The 21174-nt window shown below is 48.0% G+C and overlaps 1 protein-coding gene across 11 annotated transcripts in view; it reads left to right on the top strand.

The window, feature by feature from the left end:
- The window catches only part of TMEM94 (transmembrane protein 94), a 78148-nt gene that overhangs the window by 45972 nt on the left and 11002 nt on the right, over window positions 1-21174 (top strand). For all 11 annotated transcript variants that reach the window (XM_088482566.1, XM_088482565.1, XM_088482564.1 and 8 more), the window contains 9 exons: window positions 481-656; window positions 745-883; window positions 2608-2723; window positions 2820-2919; window positions 2998-3106; window positions 6791-6980; window positions 7805-7882; window positions 8901-8986; window positions 16006-16087. In XM_088482566.1, the coding sequence (XP_088338692.1) occupies window positions 481-656; window positions 745-883; window positions 2608-2723; window positions 2820-2919; window positions 2998-3106; window positions 6791-6980; window positions 7805-7882; window positions 8901-8986; window positions 16006-16087 (1076 nt within the window). The remainder of the gene's footprint in view (window positions 1-480; window positions 657-744; window positions 884-2607; window positions 2724-2819; window positions 2920-2997; window positions 3107-6790; window positions 6981-7804; window positions 7883-8900; window positions 8987-16005; window positions 16088-21174) is intronic.

Below are 21174 nucleotides of genomic sequence, written 5' to 3'. Positions count from 1 at the left end.
TAAATCCCTTTCTCCGATTCCACAGGGGACACTGGACGCCCACCCAGCGCTGCGTACCTGCCATTTTGTTTGGTTTCTTATAAGGTTGTGTGACTGCATGTGTTCCCTGCAGTTTGTTCCTCTGTTCTCCCTCATTCGGTCTTGTTCCGTTCTGTGGTCCTCTCCTTCTCCTCGTTTTCCTATGGTCCTCCGTCTCCTCTCAGGCTCAGTTCTTAAACTGGGGCTGATGGGGCATAGAGGGGGAGGAGCCAGTCACACTTCTGAATTATTTAAAGTGCCAGGCTCTACTCTACCACCGTCTATACCCCACTGTCTTGAACTCCAGTGTCCCCTGTGGAATCGGAGAAAGGGATTTATCGGTAAGTACCAAAATCCTGTTTTTGTGGCAGTCCTGTGGTCCATGATTTCTCTATTCTTTTGTTTTGTGTTTTCTTCTTCCTCCTTCATCTCTGTATTGTTTTCTTCTTTTCATAAACACAGAAGGTATTGGTGAGGTGACAGAGGATTTCACACAGGCAATGAGTGGTCAAATCTTCATGGGAATGGTCTCCTCACAGTATCAGGCTCGTTTGGATATTGTGCGTCTCATAGACGGTTTAGTGAATGCCTGCATCCGATTTGTGTACTTCTCTATGGAGGACGAGCTCAGAAGCAAGGTGAGGAGAAACCTCTATGAATAATGGCATTATATATTGTTCCATTTTAATCTTGTGTGCCATGTAACAGGCATTTTTCTGTACTCAGGTGTTTGCAGAGAAAATGGGTCTTGAGACTGGATGGAACTGTCATATTTCCCTGACTCCAAATGGTGATGGACCAGGCTCTGAGATTCCTCCGTCCAGCCCTAGTCATGCTGGTTCTCTGCGGGATGATTTACATCAGGGTGAGAAACAATAGAGACCTTATGATCCTGTCTTTTGTATTATCTTCTATGTCATTCTTTATTTTTACAGGGTTTTTTTTTTATTTATTTTTTTTAAGTTCTATAAAAAGTACTTAATTTTCTTGACCATCCCAGTGCAGCAGTTGGGGGGATGCCTTGAGCAGGAATCTCCTCCTTCCTTCAGGGAAAAATCTGGTCACTGCCATCATAGCTAGTGAAAGGGATCCTCATTCTTCCTATGGCCATAGTGACTTTAATCATGGTCCAATGCAGTCTGGTGTTACCTGTCACAGCAGCCCCACATTAGGCACATTATGGCCAAAGGACATCGGCCATACTTCCCTGCTAAGGGGTGCGCTACAAGTCATGTTATGTGTAACACGACTTGTAGTGCACGGAAGATGGATGTATGTGGACACATCTGTAGGTCTTTCAACAGATGGTGGGCTGCCAGATGTAAACAGGAATCCTGGTTGAACCACAAGGTGGACACTGCTGCTCCCAGGCAGTATAGGCCATTAGGATGGGAATTGCCAGCACAAATGATCGTTAGTCCTTTACATTAAGCACAAGAAAGGCAGTCCAGCTAGCAATCAGACCATTGCCAGGTGGTTTACTTTCTTAATTCACCAAGCTTACATTGGGGTAGGACATCCTGTCCCTGAAGAGGAGGATGCATTCCACAAGATCAATGGGGACACCAGGGCATGGTGCCTCTGCTGAACAGCTGTGCAGGGTGGCTACCCTGGTCTTTGGTGCACACCTTCACAAAATTCTATGGATTTATTACTATTGCATCTAAAGATGCCAGTTTTGGAAGAAAGATACTGAAACTTATGAGCTGATCACGCTTATGCTTTACTGAACACTTGGGACGTCCCCACTGTAAACAAGTCTTCCAATTGGTTGTTAAAGAAAGTAATATATACCTCTCTTGCTCGTTCTGTACTCCTGGCCTGTTCTTTGGGCTTTCTATATACTTAACACCCTGACAGCCAGAAGGGGTGTACAGGGGAAGAGCGTGAACATTCGGCAGTAAATTCAAAGGTCCCAAGCTTCTGTCACTGCACTCTATAATCCATTATATCCTGTATCTTTCAATGGATTTAGAGTAAAGGATTAATGCAAGTAGAAAAACCCTGTGTTTATTTTGCTGTTAATAACCATTTCCTATTGCTAATATAACTATAATCTTAAGCTGGCCACACACATAGCGATATTTTACCTGATCTGGCCGATTCCGACACATTTGAACGGCAGATCGTGTAAAATATGGCCAAAATGAGAGTAAATCGTGAGTCCCCACTCACGATCACGATGCGATGCGCGTCCCCGCTGGTTGCACATCACATCGTCAGATCTGCCGTGCAGTAGGGCGGATCTGACATTCTGGGATACAATGCACTGGGAAAAAAAAAAAAGTTAAGATGCAAGATAGATCTTAAGTCAGATTGGATGCTTTTTACTCCAAATCGTGTGTTGGACTGCTGGGGAGCTGCCGGGGGAGAGTTCAGGGGAAATCGCACACATCGTGTGATCGTGAACACATCACTATGTCTGTGGGCACCTTTACTCTAATTATCATATTGTACTTTTCTCTCTTTTGTTGTTTTTATTTGTGTTGCTTTAATAAACATGTACTTGTATGTTTTCCAATGTTCTCCTCTTGATCATTTGTTCCATTTTTATTTTCTTGTCACACCTCCTCACCTTTTACCCATCAGCCTCTCGGGAGGACGCAGAGGGTCTGCTTCTCATGGAGGAAGAGGGTCACTCAGATATGATTAGTTTCCAGCCTACAGACAGTGATATCCCCAGCTTTCTAGAAGATTCTAACCGAGTAAGTGAGAGAGCCTTGTGCTTGTTATGACTTGGCTTGTATACTTACAGGTTGCAATTATAAAGGCTTACATTCTAACCTCTTACCCTGCTACAGGCGAAGCTGCCCCGTGGTATACATCAAGTTAGACCTCATCTGCAAAACATTGATAATGTTCCGTTGTTGGTTCCACTGTTCACTGACTGTACATCAGAGAGTGAGTAAAGTGTGGAGATGTGTAAATAACTGATGAAAGCCTTAGTTGGTGTTTTCATAGTACTTTATTATTCCATAGCCATGTGCGAGATGATCCAGATCATGCAAGAGTATGGGGAAGTGACCTGCTGTATGGGAAGTTCTGCCAGCATCAGGAACAGTGGCTTGTTCTTACAGAGCGATATCAGGTCAGCTGCTCTCTTCATTTTTCTCTGTCACTTTTTCTTCTGCATGTTAAATAAATGTGTATTGCTGTAAGTTAGTACACATTTAACACGCAGAAGAAATGTGGTTTCTTTGAATTTACTGGTAAAAGTTCAAGCTCCTCCTCCTGTACACCCCTATTGTCTATTTATTTGTTGTGTTGATCAAGTGGAAAGTGAAACAAAACACCAGTGAAGTAATTGCCACTTGGTCTTCACAGTAGGTAACAATACTTGGCACTTTTTGGGTTGATCACATTCCAACATCAGTATTGTCAACAATCATAACTATTAAGGTCTAACCCACACTGATGAGAGCTTTTTTTCACATTAACTTAAAGTAGTGTTAATTTGTTTATTTCTTCTCAAAAGGCAAAGACAGCCTATCAAAAAGGGCCAAAAAAAAGTTAATTTTATTCAAACTGAAAGAAAGAGAGCCAATATGTTGTTTTTTTGTAACCACCACCAAGAAATACTTTGGTTTTTGCTTTGGCATTAATCACCTGGATTCTACACTCAAGCTTTCATAATAAAAGCGGCACTTTTGTTTGTCACCTGTTTGAATGAAACATATAAAATGTGTAGGAAACAGGAACGTCGGAACGATTTTATGTTGGGGGGGGGGGGGGGCAGCATAAAATCGCTCTGTCGCCCATCCGCCTCCCCTCTTTCTTCCCCTTCCCACCTCCCTCCCTGTTTCTTACCTGAGAGGCGGCCACGGGCAATGGGCTGCACAGCCCCTGCACCGCGCATAGGAGGAGGAGGTGTAATGTGCGGTCTTTTAACTTAAAGACCGCACCTTACACCTCCTCCTCCATGCGGTGCAGGGGCTGTGCAGCCTATTGCTATAAAGTACATCCCCTGACCGCCCACGGCCACCGCTCCTTTCTAATGTTTTTTTTTTTGGGGGGGGGGGGTAGAGCCGCCACCATGCCCCCCTGTTCTGACACCCATTGTAAGAATAATATGGTAGCTCACCAAGGCTTACCATTTTTGGTGATCACCAGTAAATCACTACTAAGAGGGTATATTGTTTAAAATAAGAGGCTTCCCTCTTTCACACAAGGATGGTCTGAGTGTGTGGGGGCCAGGAAGGGGAATCGTACATTGTATTTCTGAAGTGTAGGTTGATATTGTCTGGTGAGCACCAGGCAATAACCACTAAGGGGTTGCATCATTTGAAAGAGGAGACTCTGAGTTTAGTGACGCTAGAATGGGAGAGATTTTCCACTATCCCTGGACTTCATAATGTTTTCTAGTGTGCAGCGTTCAGAGAATAACTACTAATACCCCTTTCAGACATGCTGAGAATTCCGGGAATTTGGCCTGCCTCAGCCAAATTATGGGTTGCCGCGTATGTCTGAAAGGTACCTACCCGGGAACATGTTCCCAAGTAGCCGACCCTTCAATCGACCAGGGAATTTCCCGGGACTTAAAAGTCCCAGGAAATTACCCTGCTTATGTCTGAATGGTGCTACCCGGGAATTTACTACTCCCGGGCAGCACCAAGCAGCTTTTACATTGATTTGGAAGCGCAGAGCGTCCTAAAGGACGCCCAGCGCTGCTGCTTTGAGTTGGCAGCACAGAGCGTTCTATAGGACGCTCAGCACTGCTGCTCACCACCCCCAGCGCCGGATGCCAGAGACACCCGCCGGCAGGTCTCTGTCGCAGCGGGCCGCCCGCACTACCAGGGCACATTTAAATAATTTCATAACAATAAAATAAAATGCCTGTAGTGATTGGTCGGCTGCCTGCTGCATGATGATGACATCATCAGCGGCAGCTGGAGAAGGGGATAGGCTAGGAAGGGCAGAGGAGAGACAGGTAATATTAAAAAACTAAAAAACCCTGCTTATGTCTGAAAGGGGTCTAGGAATTTCCCGGGTAGACGTTGTACTGTGAAAGGGGGGTCTCGACCAAATACCCAGGAATTTGCACAGGAGAAATTCCCGATTCTGAGCAGGAAATTCCCTGGATCGTATGTCTGAACGGTGTATTAGAGGTCACATCATTTGAAAGAGAAGACTCCCTTCTTTCAAACGAGGGTAGCTCTAAGTTTGTTGATGCCAGCATAGAGGAGATATAACTTTTTTTTAATGCTCTGCTCCCTATTTCATGGTATATTAAAAGTTATGCAATGTTTATCCCTGTAAGTGACAGTGGGCTTAGTGATGTCCTCAAACCCTTCTTCTGCTGGTTCTGAGCTAAATCAACTTTAAGAAGGACTTTTTGTCAATGTTTTTCCCCGATTTGAACCCCTGCAGAGTTTAGGATGAGTCCCACTTGTAGTTGGCAGCAAAGGACTTAGAATTCCTTAAAATATATTAGCAACAACTGTTACTCACAGGTCTATAACTTCCTTTTATAAATACCTTGAATATAAGAACTACTGTTCTGTCCATCATTGAACTTGATGGGATGCGGTCATAATCCCGACCGCTGGGATTCCGGCTCTGGAATCCCGATACCTGTCATAATCCCGGCGCCCGAATCCCGAAGGTAATTAGCAAGGTTAGAGTGAGGGTTAGCATTAGGGGTACGAGCTAAGCACTAGCGGGAGGGTTAGGGTTAGGCACTAAGGGGGGAGCAAGATTAGTTTTAGGCACTCTGGGCGGAAATTAGGTTCAGGCATCGGGAAGGGAGGTTAAGGGTAGGGAAAGGAGGGAGGGTTAGGATACCGACCAACAGGTGTTGCTATCCTAAATTTGTAGGGATGCCGACCGCCGGCATCCCCTACCCAACCCAACTTGATACTCTTAAGGCTCATACACACTAGACGATTTTTATGAACGATAAAGATATCATTCAACGTTATATCGTTTAGTGTTTATGAACTGAACGACCAACGATGCGCGCTCCCACAAGGCGTTAACGATATCCCCAGTCGGCTGAACATGCAGCTCAATCTGGGGATTTCATTAATGATGCCATGCTGCCGAATGCAGAATGGCCCCGCTCCCCCCCCACGCCATCGTTTGTCATGGCCGATATTGGTAAGTGTCGGCCATCAGTAAGTGTCGGCACCCCCGCTGCTGACGATATCGCCGCATACACACATCGTCTAGTGTGTATGCGGCTTTAGAATATGTGAGTGCAAATAAGTAATCTCTAATATGCTTAGTTTATTACAATGCAACATATTTTCTAGTTTACTTTGTTAGTTTGTGAACTGTTGAATACATTGTACAAAGGAAGGTTTTCTCAAGAAATCCTCCTGACCTATCTTATAGTCGCCCCATTACTAAGTGTTGTTCTTTCTTGTTCACATTACATTATCCAGTTTTCATGGTACCAGTCTTCATTTCCCCTCTTTGCTGCTCTCCCGGTGCAGGATGCATTAAGTAACGCCAGTATGCATGTGATTACATACGTGCCTGGACAGCTCTTCCCATGTTGAACTGTCTTAGTGAATTACTGACTTCCGTATTTATGACCCGGGATTCCTATTGTGCATGCGTGTTCCTCGGCCAGCGCGTGCTCTGATATTTGCTGCAGACCTTTTTAGTACATATGGTGAGCCATATATATTCTTCTTAACCTTTATTTTGTTAAACCTATATTTTTTTTTCAATTCTGTTGCTGATTGTCGTTATTGGTCCCTCCATCTTTTGGGGTAATTTAAACTGTAACTGTGCTGTGATTCTTAGTTTCATCTGATCTTTTCTATAGTATTTCTCTGGACCCATTGTTCCCTTCGCGCTGTTCCTGGGAAATGTTTGGTTATGTGAGCAGTTCTCTAAGGGCAAACACCTCAGAGGAGCTCTCTCCCTTGCACCTCTCTGCTTCTTTGAACAGTCTGCCTTGCTCCCTGTCCTTCAAGCGGGAGGAGAGTGTTAGCATCATCCGCCTCATTGAACAGGTTGGTTGGCACAACTAATGATACTGAACATTTGGACAGTATTTTGCCACTGTGCTAAGATTTTTAGACCCTGGTTTATTCACTTGTTTCTACACTCTAGCGCTAGTGGTGGGCAATTAGCGGCCCCCCAGCTGTTGTAGAACTACACATCTCAACCTGTCCTGCCATAGCTTTGCTATTTGGCCATGCTAAAACTGTTGCAATGCATGCTGGGATTTGTAGTTCAGCAACAGCTGGAGGGCCGCTTATTGCCCACCCCTGCGAGTCTAGCCCCTTATGTATGCTTTTTGGCTAATGGTTCTCTCTTTGACTTAACATGCTGTATTTGTGTATAGCCACCTTTTCTACTAATTTGTGTCCTTACTTAGGGCTCGATTCTATTCAGCGTGATGTAAATAGCTCCGGGGGGTTAGCTCCCGGAGCTATTCAATACACCGCTCTGACAAGTCCGACTAATTTCTTCTCTCATCCCTCCGGGGCTGAGAGAAGAAATCCGACAAAAGTCCCGGCGCGAGGCTGTTTTCTGCCCTTAGCGCGGGGAAAACAGCCTCGCGCCGGGAAGTTAGGTCGGGGAATGCCCGTTATAGCGCCTAAACACCCTGTTTAAGGCGCGATAACGAGCCTTCCCCGACCTAACAGCGCGATGAATTGAATAGCTCGGGAGCTATCTCCCGGCGCTATTTACATCGCGCTGAATTGAATCGCGCCCTTAGTCTTGTCTGAATACATTTTCCTGATATCATGCTTGGGTTTTGGCTTCTGCTCTGTTCTCTGATGTTTTCTTGTGGTTTTGTTACATCATTTCTTATTTCTGTGCCATCCAGGCTCGTCATGCAACATACGGTATTAGGAAATGCTTTCTTTTCTTGCTACAGTGCCAGCTGACACTTGTCATTGTGCAGGTGAGTTTCACGAGATCTAAACAGCATTGCTAAGGGGACACTTGGCGTGATAGATGTCAGCTAACTGATAGAGGAAAGAATGTATCTGGGAGCTCTAGAATACTAGTGACCTTTATTGAAAAAGATTTGTGGGAATTTCAATGTTTATTTGTGTCTCAACATTGTGATCATTTGAATAATGTGCTGTCTACTTTAGAAAATTGACAGAACTTCATGATCTTCTAAAATGATATGGCCATGGGCTAGTTTTGTCTTCACTGAAAATTGTTCGTTCCAACACAGAATACTTTCAAAGTGACTTGTGACATGATGATGATGTTGTTAATCTCCAAATGTAAAGAACTACTTTCCAATATGTGTATCTTAAAAGATTATTTGGATAAAAATATTTATTTTAAAACAATATAAGAAACCTAGGCCCTGATTCAGAGCCGGACGCTCTGACCAGAGCGCTCGCTCTGAATCAGGGCCCACCTCCATTAATATGGAGCGTCCTCCTGGACGCTCGTATAGCTGTGGGTCATCACCCACAGCATATACGAGCGTGCAGGATGATGGTCGCGATGGTCTTGACCATCGCCAGTGCGAGCAGAAGCCTGCGGTTGAGTTTCTCAACCGCAAGGCCAGGAGTGATTTTGGCTCTATCGGAGCCAAAATCACTCCCACTGACATCACTAGTGATGTCAGTGGGGCCGGCTTCTGACGGTAGGCGTTCCCTTGGGAACGCCTCAGTCTGGCAGGCATGCCCCCGGCACGCCCACCAAAGGGGGCGTGTTGTCAGTCAACATCGACAGCACGCCCCCTTTGATGAGACACTACGAGCGAAGGAAAGTCCTTCGCTCGTCGCGTCTCGCGCATGCGCACGACGGAGCTCCGTCATGCGCAGTGCAGACCATCGACCCACTTGCGAGCGGACAGCCGCTCGCGAGTGGGTCTGAATGAGGGCCCTAGTTCTAGTTTGGGATGAATTATTTCACCTGTCTCCATATTCTAATTGTTTCTTTATCTTTACCCCCAGTTTCTGTCCTGTCTGCTCCAACTACCTCCCTTCCTCAGCACTACAGATATTCTATGGTTGTCCTGCTTCTGTTACCCGTTACTCAGGTGAGTTTTGGGGCAGCAATCTGTTGTAATATTCATCTCCTGTTTGTGTTATTTAGCTGAGTTTCTAGAACAGAGAGCAGTAAAATCAGCTGCAGAATATTGTTAAAGCCAATTATACAGTGAGATTTTGCATATCACAGAGCACAATTGGAATTGCACTTGCTCACATTGGGGGCGATTAAATTCACCGGGAGTTGAATGTTGCCGGGAGGGAGCTCCCAGAGTTATTCAATTCACTGCAATGCTTACTCCGACGGGAAGTAGTTAAGTCGGAGAATGACTGTTCTCGAGACTTAAACAGGGTGTTTAGTCGCAAGAACCCGCATTCACCTACTAAAGTGCTAAGCCTGCAAACAGCCTTGCGACCGGCACTTTAGTCTAATTTAGTCGGACTAAATAGCGCGGTCAATTGAATAGCGCCTAGCGCTTCCTCCTGGCGCTATTCAATTCATGCTGAATTGAATCGCCCCCATTTACTAATAACCAAGAGTGTAAGATTTTAGAGAGACGAATGCTGGTTGATCTATTTATATAGTGCAAGCATTGTTCTAAATATGGTGCATTACACTGGAGGACAGAGGACATGGTTGCTGTAGAATATTTCTTACTGAACTGGCCAGGGCACTTCATGTTCTCTGAAATAATTACAATGGTATTTTGCTTTGTACAAGGAAATAACATGGACAACAGGAATTGCTATTGGGATCACCTGGTAAAATAGACCCAGTCCTTGTTATAACTCATGTGTAGGAGTTGCAGCTGCATTGCTCTTTCATACTGTGTAGCAATATTTCTACTTCAGGGTCCATAGGGTATCCACAGGATACCTTGGGGTATAGGTGTGACGTCAGTCGCAGGGCACCAAAGAGTTAAGCTTTCAGCCTCCCAGGATGCACTAGGTCCCCCTCCTATACCCCGCCCCCGGGCCAAGGCACCTCAGTTTAGTTTGGTGCCCGGCCAGAGTCGGGTGCACCTGTTGGAGTGGGGGCTAGAAGAGCCCCTGAAGCTTTTTCTTCATGCAGCTGTGGCTGCACATCTGGATGAACAGCATGGACAGTCAGTCCTGACGTCCATGCTGTCTTCCCTACACCCCGCCGGTACCAGAACGCCGGTACTGATCCGGGGATGCTGGTGGGCGTCTGGGGTCACAGCTAGCGGTGACCCCAGATGCTCCGGACCATGGCCGGATTCAAGGGGGACAGAGGTAAGCAGCGGGGTCCCGCGGTGGGTCCCCGCTGATCACATGGTCCTAAGTCCCCAGGCAGGGGGCTCCCTGGGGACTGGCTGCAGCGTGGAGCCAGGCGACCAACCTGCGCTTCCACTACCCCCTGGGACAGCGGACCGCAGCAGAGCGGTAGCGCTGCGGCGTCCCAGGGGTTAAATGCATGCCAGGGGAGCGCGCCTTCCCTGTCTCACAGCCGGCGCCTCCCCCGCTGCACACAGCCCTCTCTGCACTGTGCTGACTGGTCCTGTGTCAGCGCTCCTCCCCCAGGCCAGCTTCTCTCTGCTCCTCGGCGGCCATCTTCTCTGCAACGCATGGTGAACGCTGCTGGAAGTCTGGAAGGAAGCATCGTGGTCTGGGTCCCCCCGCATACCTCTCCTCCGCTGTGGCTCAGGTCTGTGTATGCAGCGCTGTGTCCTACCAGGCCCTGTGTCTGTGTAGTTGAGTGATCAGCGCTGTTAGTGCAGGAATTGTTATTTCTCTGCATTGTATGTGACTGTGCTAGCGCTGCCTGTAACTTTTCTTCTCTAAACTGTCAGCTTTATTACTGTCCCTGTTCTTTCTGCTAAAGCCCTTGCGGTGCGGTGCTGCAGGGTGGTCTCTCGCCTATTTAATACTTAATTGGTGAGAGAGGTCACATACGTGGTGCCATAATGTCTGAAAGTGATTTTCCCCTCCGGCTACAGTGTACCACGTGCAAAGTACCGTTAGCGGAGGGGGAGGGTAGCGCGGAGGGCCTTTGCCGGCAGTGTTTGTCCATGGCGCGGCCTATTACGGTTACAGCACCGGTACAGGAGCCGCCCTGGGCTTGTTTCGCTCAGGCGTTAACAGCTTTAGTGGGCCAGTTAGCTCCGCAGCCCGCGTTTACTCCGATGGGTTTGTCCCAGCAGTCTGTGGTGTCGTCACCCATGCAGGGGTTCCCACGACAATTGGTGGTACCCCACAGTCTCCCTATTTCCCCGCTCCCGGGTTCTCAGGAGCCAGCAGGGGTTAACTCCCTGACGAGTTCTGTACAGCACTTGTCGGATGTGTTGCAAGGGGAGTCTGTGATGCGGCCTCATAAAAGGCCGGTGGCGTCTCTGTCCGCTCCTTATGAGGATGACGAAGGGACGTCTGATGATGGGGAGATTCTGGATCCTTACGATCAGGAACCTTTCCATACTAAGGACGCTGATGCTAAGTCCAAAGTATATATTCCTGGACTTATTCGGGCGGTCCGCACAGCCTTGGTGATTGAGGACGAAGTTCCCCCAGCGGCTAAATCTAAGTATGCCTTTTTCAAAGATGTGAAGGGCGATGCCACAGTCTTTCCTCTTTCGGGTCAGTTGGTGGACCATTTAGAGGAGGCGTGGAAACAACCTGGCAAAAGATACCAGCCGCAGAGACGCCTGGCGGTGGCTTATCCGTTCGCGGATAATTATTTTGCTAAGTGTGAATCCCCTCCACAGGTGGATTCTCACGTGACCCGTCTTGTCCGTAGTGCCACATTGCCGATGCCATCCATGTCCTCCCTTAAGGATGCTACGGACCGCAAGGTAGAAATCTGCCTGAAGTCCGCTTATTCCCTTGCAGGGGGGGCAGCACGGCCGGCTATGGCCATTTGCTGGGTTGCCAGAGCGATGGAGCGCTGGGCGGATTCATTAGAGGCTTCTTTTGAATCCGACTGTCCGGCCGAACAGGCGGAGTTGATTGGCAATCTCCGTGATTCGGCCACCTACATCAACGAGGCGGCTCTAGACATTAGTACTCTGGTGTCTAGAATTTCTTCAGCAGCGGTAGCTGCTCGTCGCACCTTGTGGCTGCGATCCTGGAAGGCGGACGCAGATCCAAGAAAGGTCTGGAAGCGTTGCCGTTTACCGGAGAAGTTCTCTTCGGTCCGGATCTGGATAAGATTGTGGCCACGCTGGCGGCAGCCAAATCTGCTTGTCTCCCGTCGGCCGCTGCTCCTTCTGGTTCTGGACCATCGTCCTTTCGGTCATCTAGGGCCCAGGGCAGGCCCAAACCGCAGTCGTTTCCTCGACAGGCTGGCCCTAAGAAATCGGTCAAGCCCCGGAAACAGGCATGGAGTACCAGACGTCCGGCCCCCAAGCCAGATGACAAGCCTGCGGCCTGACGGTCCGGGTCTCCCCTTGGGGGATCCCAGGGTGGGAGGCCGCCTGCTGCAGTTCTCCCGGTGTTGGTCGTTCACTACGACAGACACTTGGGTTCTGGAGGTGGTCTCTCACGGGTACGCCCTCTCCTTCCGGCACAGACCCCCGGCTCGATTCTTCACCACGGGTCTACCATCAGACCGGAACAAGGCTACGGAGCTGCGGAAGGTATTGCACACTATGCTCCAGGCTGGAGTTATAGTGCCTGTTCCATTCTCCCAGAGGGGCCAGGGTTTCTATTCAAATCTATTTTTGGTACAGAAACCCAATGGGTCATATCGTCCGATTCTCAACCTCAAAGCACTCAACAAGTCTTTGCGGGTCCCGAAGTTTCGGATGGAGACCCTACGGTCCATCATTCTGGCGCTGGAACCTGGGGACTACATGGTGTCATTGGACATACAGGACGCTATGGCGGTCATGGCGGCTTCTCTGCGGCTGCAAGGAGTCCGCATGTTGCCGTACTTGGACGACCTGTTATTGGTGGCAGGATCTCCAGAGCTCCTGTTACACCACTTGGACCTGACCATTGCACTGCTGCAACGGCACGGCTGGCTAATCAACTGGCAGAAGTCCACTCTAATCCCGTCTCGGAGGATTCTGCATCTTGGAGCCTTATTGGACTCGGGACAGCAAAGGATCTTCGTGACGGAGGACAAGATCTCTGCTTTACAGTCAAGGGTGCGCAGTTGTCTGCACAGCCGCCGGGTGTCCTTACACTCGGCGATGAGGTTACTGGGCTCCATGGTGTCGGTGTTCGACATGGTGGAATACGCCCAGTTTCACTCCAGACCTCTGCAGCACCTGATCCTGTCCAAGTGGAACGGGCTGCCTCAGTCTCTGAAGTTCCAGACGATTGTGCTCACCCCGGAGGTTCGCCTGTCCCTTGCGTGGTGGTTAAAGACGACCCACCTCAACAAGGGACGTCCGTTCTGGGTTCCAAATTGGGTCCTGTTGACAACGGACGCCAGTCTTCGGGGCTGGGGAGCAGTTTCGGGTCCACACTTGTTCCAGGGCAGGTGGACACCGACAGAAGCGGAGCTTCCAATAAATATCTTGGAACTCCGTGCGGTCTTCAATGCTCTCCTGCAGGCACAGCGGTTTCTCCAGGGTCACCCGGTGCAGGTCCAGTCGGACAATGCTACCACCGTGGCCTACATAAACAGGCAAGGAGGAACTCGCAGTCGGGCGGCTCTCGTAGAGGTCTCTCGGATCCTGGTTTGGGCGGAGCGCAATCTTCCGGCCATATCAGCGGTCTTCATCCCGGGAGTGCTAAATTGGGAGGCGGACTTTCTAAGTCGCCAGGACGTTCATCCAGGGGAATGGTCCCTGCACCCGGACGTTTTTCAACTACTGGTGGACAGGTGGGGTCTTCCAGAAATCGACCTCATGGCGTCCCGGCACAACAACAAGTTGCCGGTGTACGGGTCTCGCACAAGAGACGAAGGGGCGTCTCTGGTGGATGCTCTGTCCGTCCGGTGGACGTTCAGGTTCGCATACCTGTTCCCTCCGGTCTCCCTTCTTCCACGGGTAATCCGGAAATTCAAACAGGAAGGAGGGACGCTCCTGTTGATAGCTCCCGCGTGGCCCAGACGGCACTGGTTCTCAGACCTTCAGGGTCTGTCCGTGGACAGTCCTCTGCGGTTGCCGCTACGACCGGACCTTCTGTCTCAGGGTCCTTGTCTTCACCCGGACCTGACTCGGCTGTCTTTGGCGGCGTGGCTGTTGAGACGGCCATGCTGAGGTCCTGGGGGTTTTCCAGCTCTGTGGTGCGTACCATATTACGAGCTCGGAAACCGTCTTCCGCGAGGATATACCATCGCGTGTGGCATACGTTCTTCCAGTGGTGTCGACCGAGAGGTTATGCACCGCGGGAGTTTCGTCTGTCTCGGATTCTCGCCTTCCTGCAAGCGGGACTAGATCATGGGCTTCGCCTTGCTTCTTTGAAGGTACAGGTTTCGGCCCTATCTGTCTGGTTTCACCGTAGGATTGCTACAATCCCGGATGTGCGCACCTTTATGCAAGGTGTTCTCCGTATTCAGCCGCCCTTTGTTCCACCTGTGGCGCCTTGGGATTTGGCTGTGGTCCTGAGGGCTCTCCAAGGACCGCCGTTTGAACCACTGGGCTCAGTGGATATTAAATGGCTAACAGCTAAGACTGTTTTCCTTCTGGCCGTTGCTTCAGCCAGACGTGTTTCTGAGTTAGGGGCTCTTTCTTGTAGACCCCCTTTCTTGGTTTTTCATGGGAACAGGGCAGTGCTCCGCACTCGGCCCGAGTTTCTTCCCAAAGTTGTTTCCCAGTTTCATGTTAACGAGGAAATAGTTGTTCCGGCCTTTAACTCACCGGGTCTTTCCGTGGGTGAGGCCTCTTTGGATGTTGTGCGGGCCTTAAGGACTTATGTTGACCGCACTTCTTTGTTTAGGAAGTCGGACGCTTTGTTGTCCTCTATGGCTTCTGTAAAAAGGGTTGGCCTGCTTCAAAGCAAACTTTGGCAGCCTGGATCCGTATGGCTATTTCTGAAGCTTATCTTCATGAAGGCCTACCGGTCCCTCCTTCTCTGAAGGCTCATTCCACTAGGTCTGTGGGTCCTTCGTGGGCAGCTCGACGTGGTGCCTCGGCAGTTCAGATCTGCAAGGCTGCTACGTGGTCTTCTGTCCATACCTTCGTGAGGTATTACAGGTTTGACACCTTCGCCTCTCAGGATGCTTCCTTCGGGCGGCGGATTCTCCTTTCTGCACAGGAGCGTCCCCACCCTTAAAGGATACTGCTTTGGGACATCCCCAAGGTATCCTGTGGATACCCTATGGACCCTGAAGTAGAAAATATGAGATATGGTAAGAACTTACCCTTGTTATCTCTATTTCTAAGAAGTCCATAGGGTTCCACAGGACTCCCGCCCTGTCGCACCTGTGCTGCAGATGGGCTTTGCTCTGGTCACCGGTTTTCCGTCTCCCTCTGGTGAGAATGTGATTCTTGTATGTGTCCAGATCTTTGTTCTCTCTCTTCCTTCTCCTCCTCCAGCCTATGGCTTGGTAACTAACTGAGGTGCCTTGGCCCGGGGGCGGGGTATAGGAGGGGGACCTAGTGCATCCTGGGAGGCTGAAAGCTTAACTCTTTGGTGCCCTGCGACTGACGTCACACCTATACCCCAAGGTATCCTGTGGAACCCTATGGACTTCGTAGAAATAGAGATAACAAGGGTAAGTTCTTACCATATCTCATATTTTATAATGATGTCCTTTACCACGATATTCCGAAGGGTAAGATCAGACAGGAGTTGAAGGCATCACACTGAGAATTGTGTTCTGGATGAAAGACGTACGGTCACCACTGATTGCATGTTAATTCTTTGACTACTGAAAACTTGGAACTGTGGGTTGTCTGCTCTGAGAATATCAGTGATGAGAAGTTGCATGTCCTCCAAGTAAGAAAGGGCTTCACTTTCCCAAATTGAGTAGTAACAATTGAGTGCTATAAATAGGGTGCCAATACTATGTCCTTTGATATTACGCAATAAAAAAGTTATATAAGTGGCTGGATAATGAGATTGCTTTGCATTTTGAGTGTACGTTTTGTATATTGACTTTTTAGTCATCAATTTATTTTCCTTTTTGCTCTATTAACGTAATTTCATTAATGAACTATAGTGCATCCCTGCTTGGAAAGCCAGCTGACAACTCCATAATGACTGTAGCAACTGGAAAGAATCTCCATTCTATACCCAGGAAGGTAAATACAGAATATGCCAACAGGAAAAAAAACACACATTCTACATTATATTATTAGATATTGTTGCTTTATCTTTAAAATAGCTATTAAAGATTGTTCCCTTAGTAAATCTTGCAGCACATATTTCATACTTCTCAGATACATAATAAGTTGCTGTCAACATATGAGTGTGTGAGTACAGTGGCAATTTTTCTATTGTTAGAACCCTCGACTCGATTCAGGCCTGCTCGCTCGATGCGAATGCAAATTCGGCTAAGTGACGGCAAGGCAGGCGATCACTCGGCAAGACATAAGCACGCCCACTATGTCTTAGTGCGCAATCACATTGTGTATGCAGACGCCCACCCACCTGTCTTAAGACGCCCACTTGCACACGTCATCTTCAGGCTGTGTATGCAACCATCGGTACCGTCAGAAGCGAACACAGCGCTTGTGGTTGACCATACCCTACCGCAAGCACTGCGAGCACTTCAGTGTAAAATTCAGCCAGATGACGTGTACTATGATGCTGCGTCTTAATTATGCTCGCCCCTGCAACAGCGTTGAGACGCTCAGGCACGCCTGCGTTTGCACCTCCACTTCCCCGTTTTCAAAGACCAACCCGTCATCACCTTCTGTCACTCACTTAGCTGGGCAGTCTATGCGCAGCGAGTGAACGCTTCCCGATGGCTCGAACTGGCTCGTGCACTGTGATGCGTATGCACGCTCACATTATATATATATATATATAATCACCCCCTTTGCTATGAAGCCCCTCAAAAGTTCTGGTGCAACCAATTACCTTCAGAAGTCACATAATTAGTGAAATGAAGTCCACCTGTGTGAAATCTAAGTGTCACATGATCTGTCAGTATAAACACCTTTTCTGAAAGCCCCAGAGGCTGCAACATCACTAAGCAAGAAGCATCACACCATGAAGACCAAGGAGCTCTCCAAACAAGTCAGGGACAAAGTTGTTGAGAAGTACTGTACAATTCTGGGTTGGGTTATAAAAAAAAAATATCCAAATCTTTGATGATCCCCCGGAGCACCATCAAATCCATCATCATATGGAAAGAACATGTTACCACAACAAACCTGCCAAGAGAGGGGTGCCCACCAAAACTCACAGACCAGGCAAGGAGGGCATTAATCAGAGAAGCAGCACAGAGACCAAAAGGTAACCCTGAAGGAGCTGCAGAGTTCCACAGCAGAGACTGGTGTATCTGTGCATGTGACCACAATAAGCCGTACACTCCATGGAGCTGGGCTTTATGGAAGAGTGGCCAGAAAAAAGCCATTACTTAGTAATTAAAATAAGGAGACACGATTTGAGTTTTCCAAAAGGCATGTGGGCGACTCCCCTAACTTTTCGGCCACCATGGAAAACGCTATGCATGGCGCAAACCCAACACATCCCATCACCCCAAGAACGCCTTCCCCACAGTGAAACATGGTGGTGGCAGCATCATGCTGTGGGGATGGTTTTCAGCAGCAGGGACTGGGATACTGATTCCAGTTGAGGGAAAGATGGATGGTGCTAAATAACAGGATTTTGGTACTTACCGATAAATCCCTTTCTCAGATTCCACAGGGGACACTGGAGTTCAAGACAGTGGGTATAGACGGTGGTAGAGCAGAGCCTGGCACTTTAAATAATTTAAAAGTGTGACTGGCTCCTCCCCCTCTATGCCACATCAGCCCCAGTTTAACAACTGAGCCCGAGAGGAGACGGAGCACAACAGAAAAAAACGTGGAGAAGAAGAAGACCACAGAACGGAACAAGATCGACTCAAGGAGAACAGTGGAACCCATAACAGGGAACCATGCAGTCACACAACCATATAATGAATCCAGCAAAACGGCAGGTACGCAGCGCTGGGCGGGCGTCCAGTGTCCCCTGTGGAATCAGAGAAAGGGATTTATCGGTAAGTACCAAAATCCTGTTTTCTCCTTCATCCACTAGGGGACACTGGAGTTCAAGACAGTGGGGACGTCCCAAAGCCAACCTCCTGGGTGGGAAGCACGGAGAACTTGCTGACCCCTCGGCCAAACCGAAACAGGGACCGCCAAGAACAATAGGCCCAGCAGAAGATCAAGTGTCGTAGAGCACAGTAGATAAATACTACTCCTCAGAAAGCAGACACAGAAAAACTTCCAAAACGTACACACAGCGGAAGCCAAAAGGAACAGAACGGCTGGCGAGAAAACAACCACAGTTGAGAAGCGGCTGAAAATAGACCAAACCAGACAGTTGGTAGCAGAGAGCCCCAACAAAAATCCAGGAGAAGGACAGTAAACGAGAAATAAACAACTCGTGAACCGTACTAGAGTCTGCACAGGAATCTGCAACAGCTGCAGACAGCAGAATCCCAGCACTGCTGGTCAGAATCGTATAGATAGAAGTATGACAATACCAATCAACAGATACAAAGCTGATCCTGTCCACAGACTCCCAACAAAGAGTATGCAGGGAGGCCAAAGACAAGACCGAACAGTCGCCCTGAACGAGGTCCAACTACAATAAGTTGTTAACCAGCGGAAAGGTTAGACCATAGAAGTCTCCAAGGACTGAAGATCCCACGGGGCATGAGGCAGAGGCAAATACGAGAGGATGGAGACTACAATTCCTTTCAGAGGGTCAGACAGCAGTACAACCCATACTGAAAACAGGGATAAAAACAGACGACTTCCAACCTGATGGAAGTGTGTAGTCAGTACTAACTGCCGGCCCGAACATCGTGTGAAAACAACCAGGAACTTAGCAGTAAAGGAGCACAAATGTAACCGCCACCCATGGAGAGCTACCAATAGAGGGAAGCATCCCACACAGCAAGGCCAGGGTAGCAGGACAACCATGAAAGTACCCATCAGGTACCTATTAGTGTGATAAAATATCAACAGATACTGAACAGGAAAACCCAACCAGGCCCCCTGCGTGGAACATAGTGACTGTCACACTTATGCAAAGATGTGCACTAGCCCAGAGATGCGCTTTGGTCCATAACCCCAACAGATTCTAGTAGAATAGTGTTGCTAATCTCAATGTTCAAACTATGCACCCACACACCAGGGAAACTCTAAAGTGTAGAGCCAACTGATTAAAAGAGCAGATGGCTGCTATGACAGCAGCTAGGGTGTATAAGGGAGATTAACATTATGTATGTCAGGTTGCATGAAATAGAAGCATCTTCCTAGGCATTAGTGAGGTAAGCTCTTACCTGTGAGCGACCAGAAGCCCTCTGGACGCTATGTAGAATGTCACTGACCTTTTTTATCACACATCAACCCGCCACGTTAGGTATAGAGAGTAGCCTCAGTGGGCTAAGACCAATGCTCTACAGCACGGACTTCATTCTGGAGAAGTGCAGTAGAAATTACTGTGGAAACTAGTAAAATGTTAGTGGAGACAAGAAGGTCGTAGAATAGGACTCTAAATTGAGCCTGTTCCATTAGGGATGTGTATCTGTATAGCCGTGTTAGATTATACATATACCCCAAAACGGTCTACTAGTGTAAGTATCCTACCTATAATGGTGAAGTGCGTATTATGCCCACCAAGCTAATACAACTCAGGCCTGACCCTGCCTATATCTGCAGGCGGCCCAAGGCCTCATGGGATGAATTGTACCTAAAGGTCCTTTTGAGACTCATTTTATTGAGATATGCGACAAAAATATGGAGTACCGGAATAGATACTGAGAAGGGTACCTGTACTTAGACTGCATTGGTTATCCCAAGCAAAGAAGGGATATATCAGTAGTGATAACCCCAGTTAGGGCAAAACAAAAAACAGTTTTTTCCCAATTATTAGGAAATATTAATACAAGTGCACCACTGTAGTTGTAATGACAATAGGTCCCCCTAATGGGCGCCGTAGATATAGACTGAAGGATTATAAACCTCGGAGGGTGTAAGTACCTTTCTTTATATACATGTGTGTACATACAAGAAGGCCCCAGGACATGTATAGGGTCCACACTGGAAGCAATGCCCAGCAAATTGTGACTATCACTGTGTAAGCTGCAGAACATGACTCTAGTTTACAGAGCCACCATATAATAGGAATGGATATAGCCTACAGCTTCTGGTAAACCCAGACGGCTACCCATCCGTGGAATAATAGGTAAACCTAATGAATGTGGAAGTATAAACATTATATATATATATATATATATATATATATATATATATTTATACACACGCACACAACCCAATCCCTAGGGAGAGATAGTGTAAAGCGGAGTCATTGTACCAACTGACGCATCAGGAGCGTCCAGCCTCCAATCGCAGCATCTTTAGTTATGCTAGGTATGATGTGGTAAGGATAAGAAGTGATAGCCACATATGCATACGTGTACCTACATACAAGTTTAGTAGGTGCCGATATTTAAAATAGAACATGAGCATAATTAGCGCCATGGAAGGACAAATTCACTCCAGCATGTATATATTTTAAAGCAGGGCTGGTATAAAATACTATATATATAGATATATAGATATATAGATATATAGATATAGATAGATATAATATATGCATGTGGCTTACCTCCACGCCGGGAGACTGCTATTGTGTCGCGTGTGGCCGTCATTCTGTTACGGCATAGGGGCAAGGTAGGTTAGCAGCGTGCTGTCCCAGACTGGTGTCAATCCTGGGACTTCTGTTACTGGTGTACTCGCCTTATATATTAGCAACGTGCTTCAAGTGAGCTATTTAGCTCCAGATGAACCCATTTTTCGAAGGGGGAATCAAAAAGACTATCTCAGTTTAGGCAGAGTAGCTAGTACACGATGGGGTAGCCTCCACAGGCTGTGATATCAGGCCATTAGATTAAGCTAGGCGCCCTTTGTTAAAGAGCCAAGGGGAAGCCTGACAGTGGGAAATACCCTGAGCTGCAATGGTGGCACTGTGTCCCGTCAGCCCAGCGCTTCTAGCCGGGAATGTGCATCGGCTGAGTAACTGGCCCCTCTCAGAACCGCATAACGCGGTGTTATAGTGCAAACAGGGGTTTAGGCTAGTTCCCATTCTGCTAACAACCAGCTATTCACAGTAGCTAGCACTATACAGAACTGGAAGGTTTTAAAACCAGCCTATAATGTAGCATATG

The sequence above is a fragment of the Taudactylus pleione genome, unplaced genomic scaffold, assembly GCF_031769625.1.
Source record: "Taudactylus pleione unplaced genomic scaffold, aTauple2 ptg000290l, whole genome shotgun sequence".
NCBI classification, from domain to species: domain Eukaryota; kingdom Metazoa; phylum Chordata; class Amphibia; order Anura; family Myobatrachidae; genus Taudactylus; species Taudactylus pleione.
This window is presented reverse-complemented; position numbering and strand designations above follow the sequence as displayed.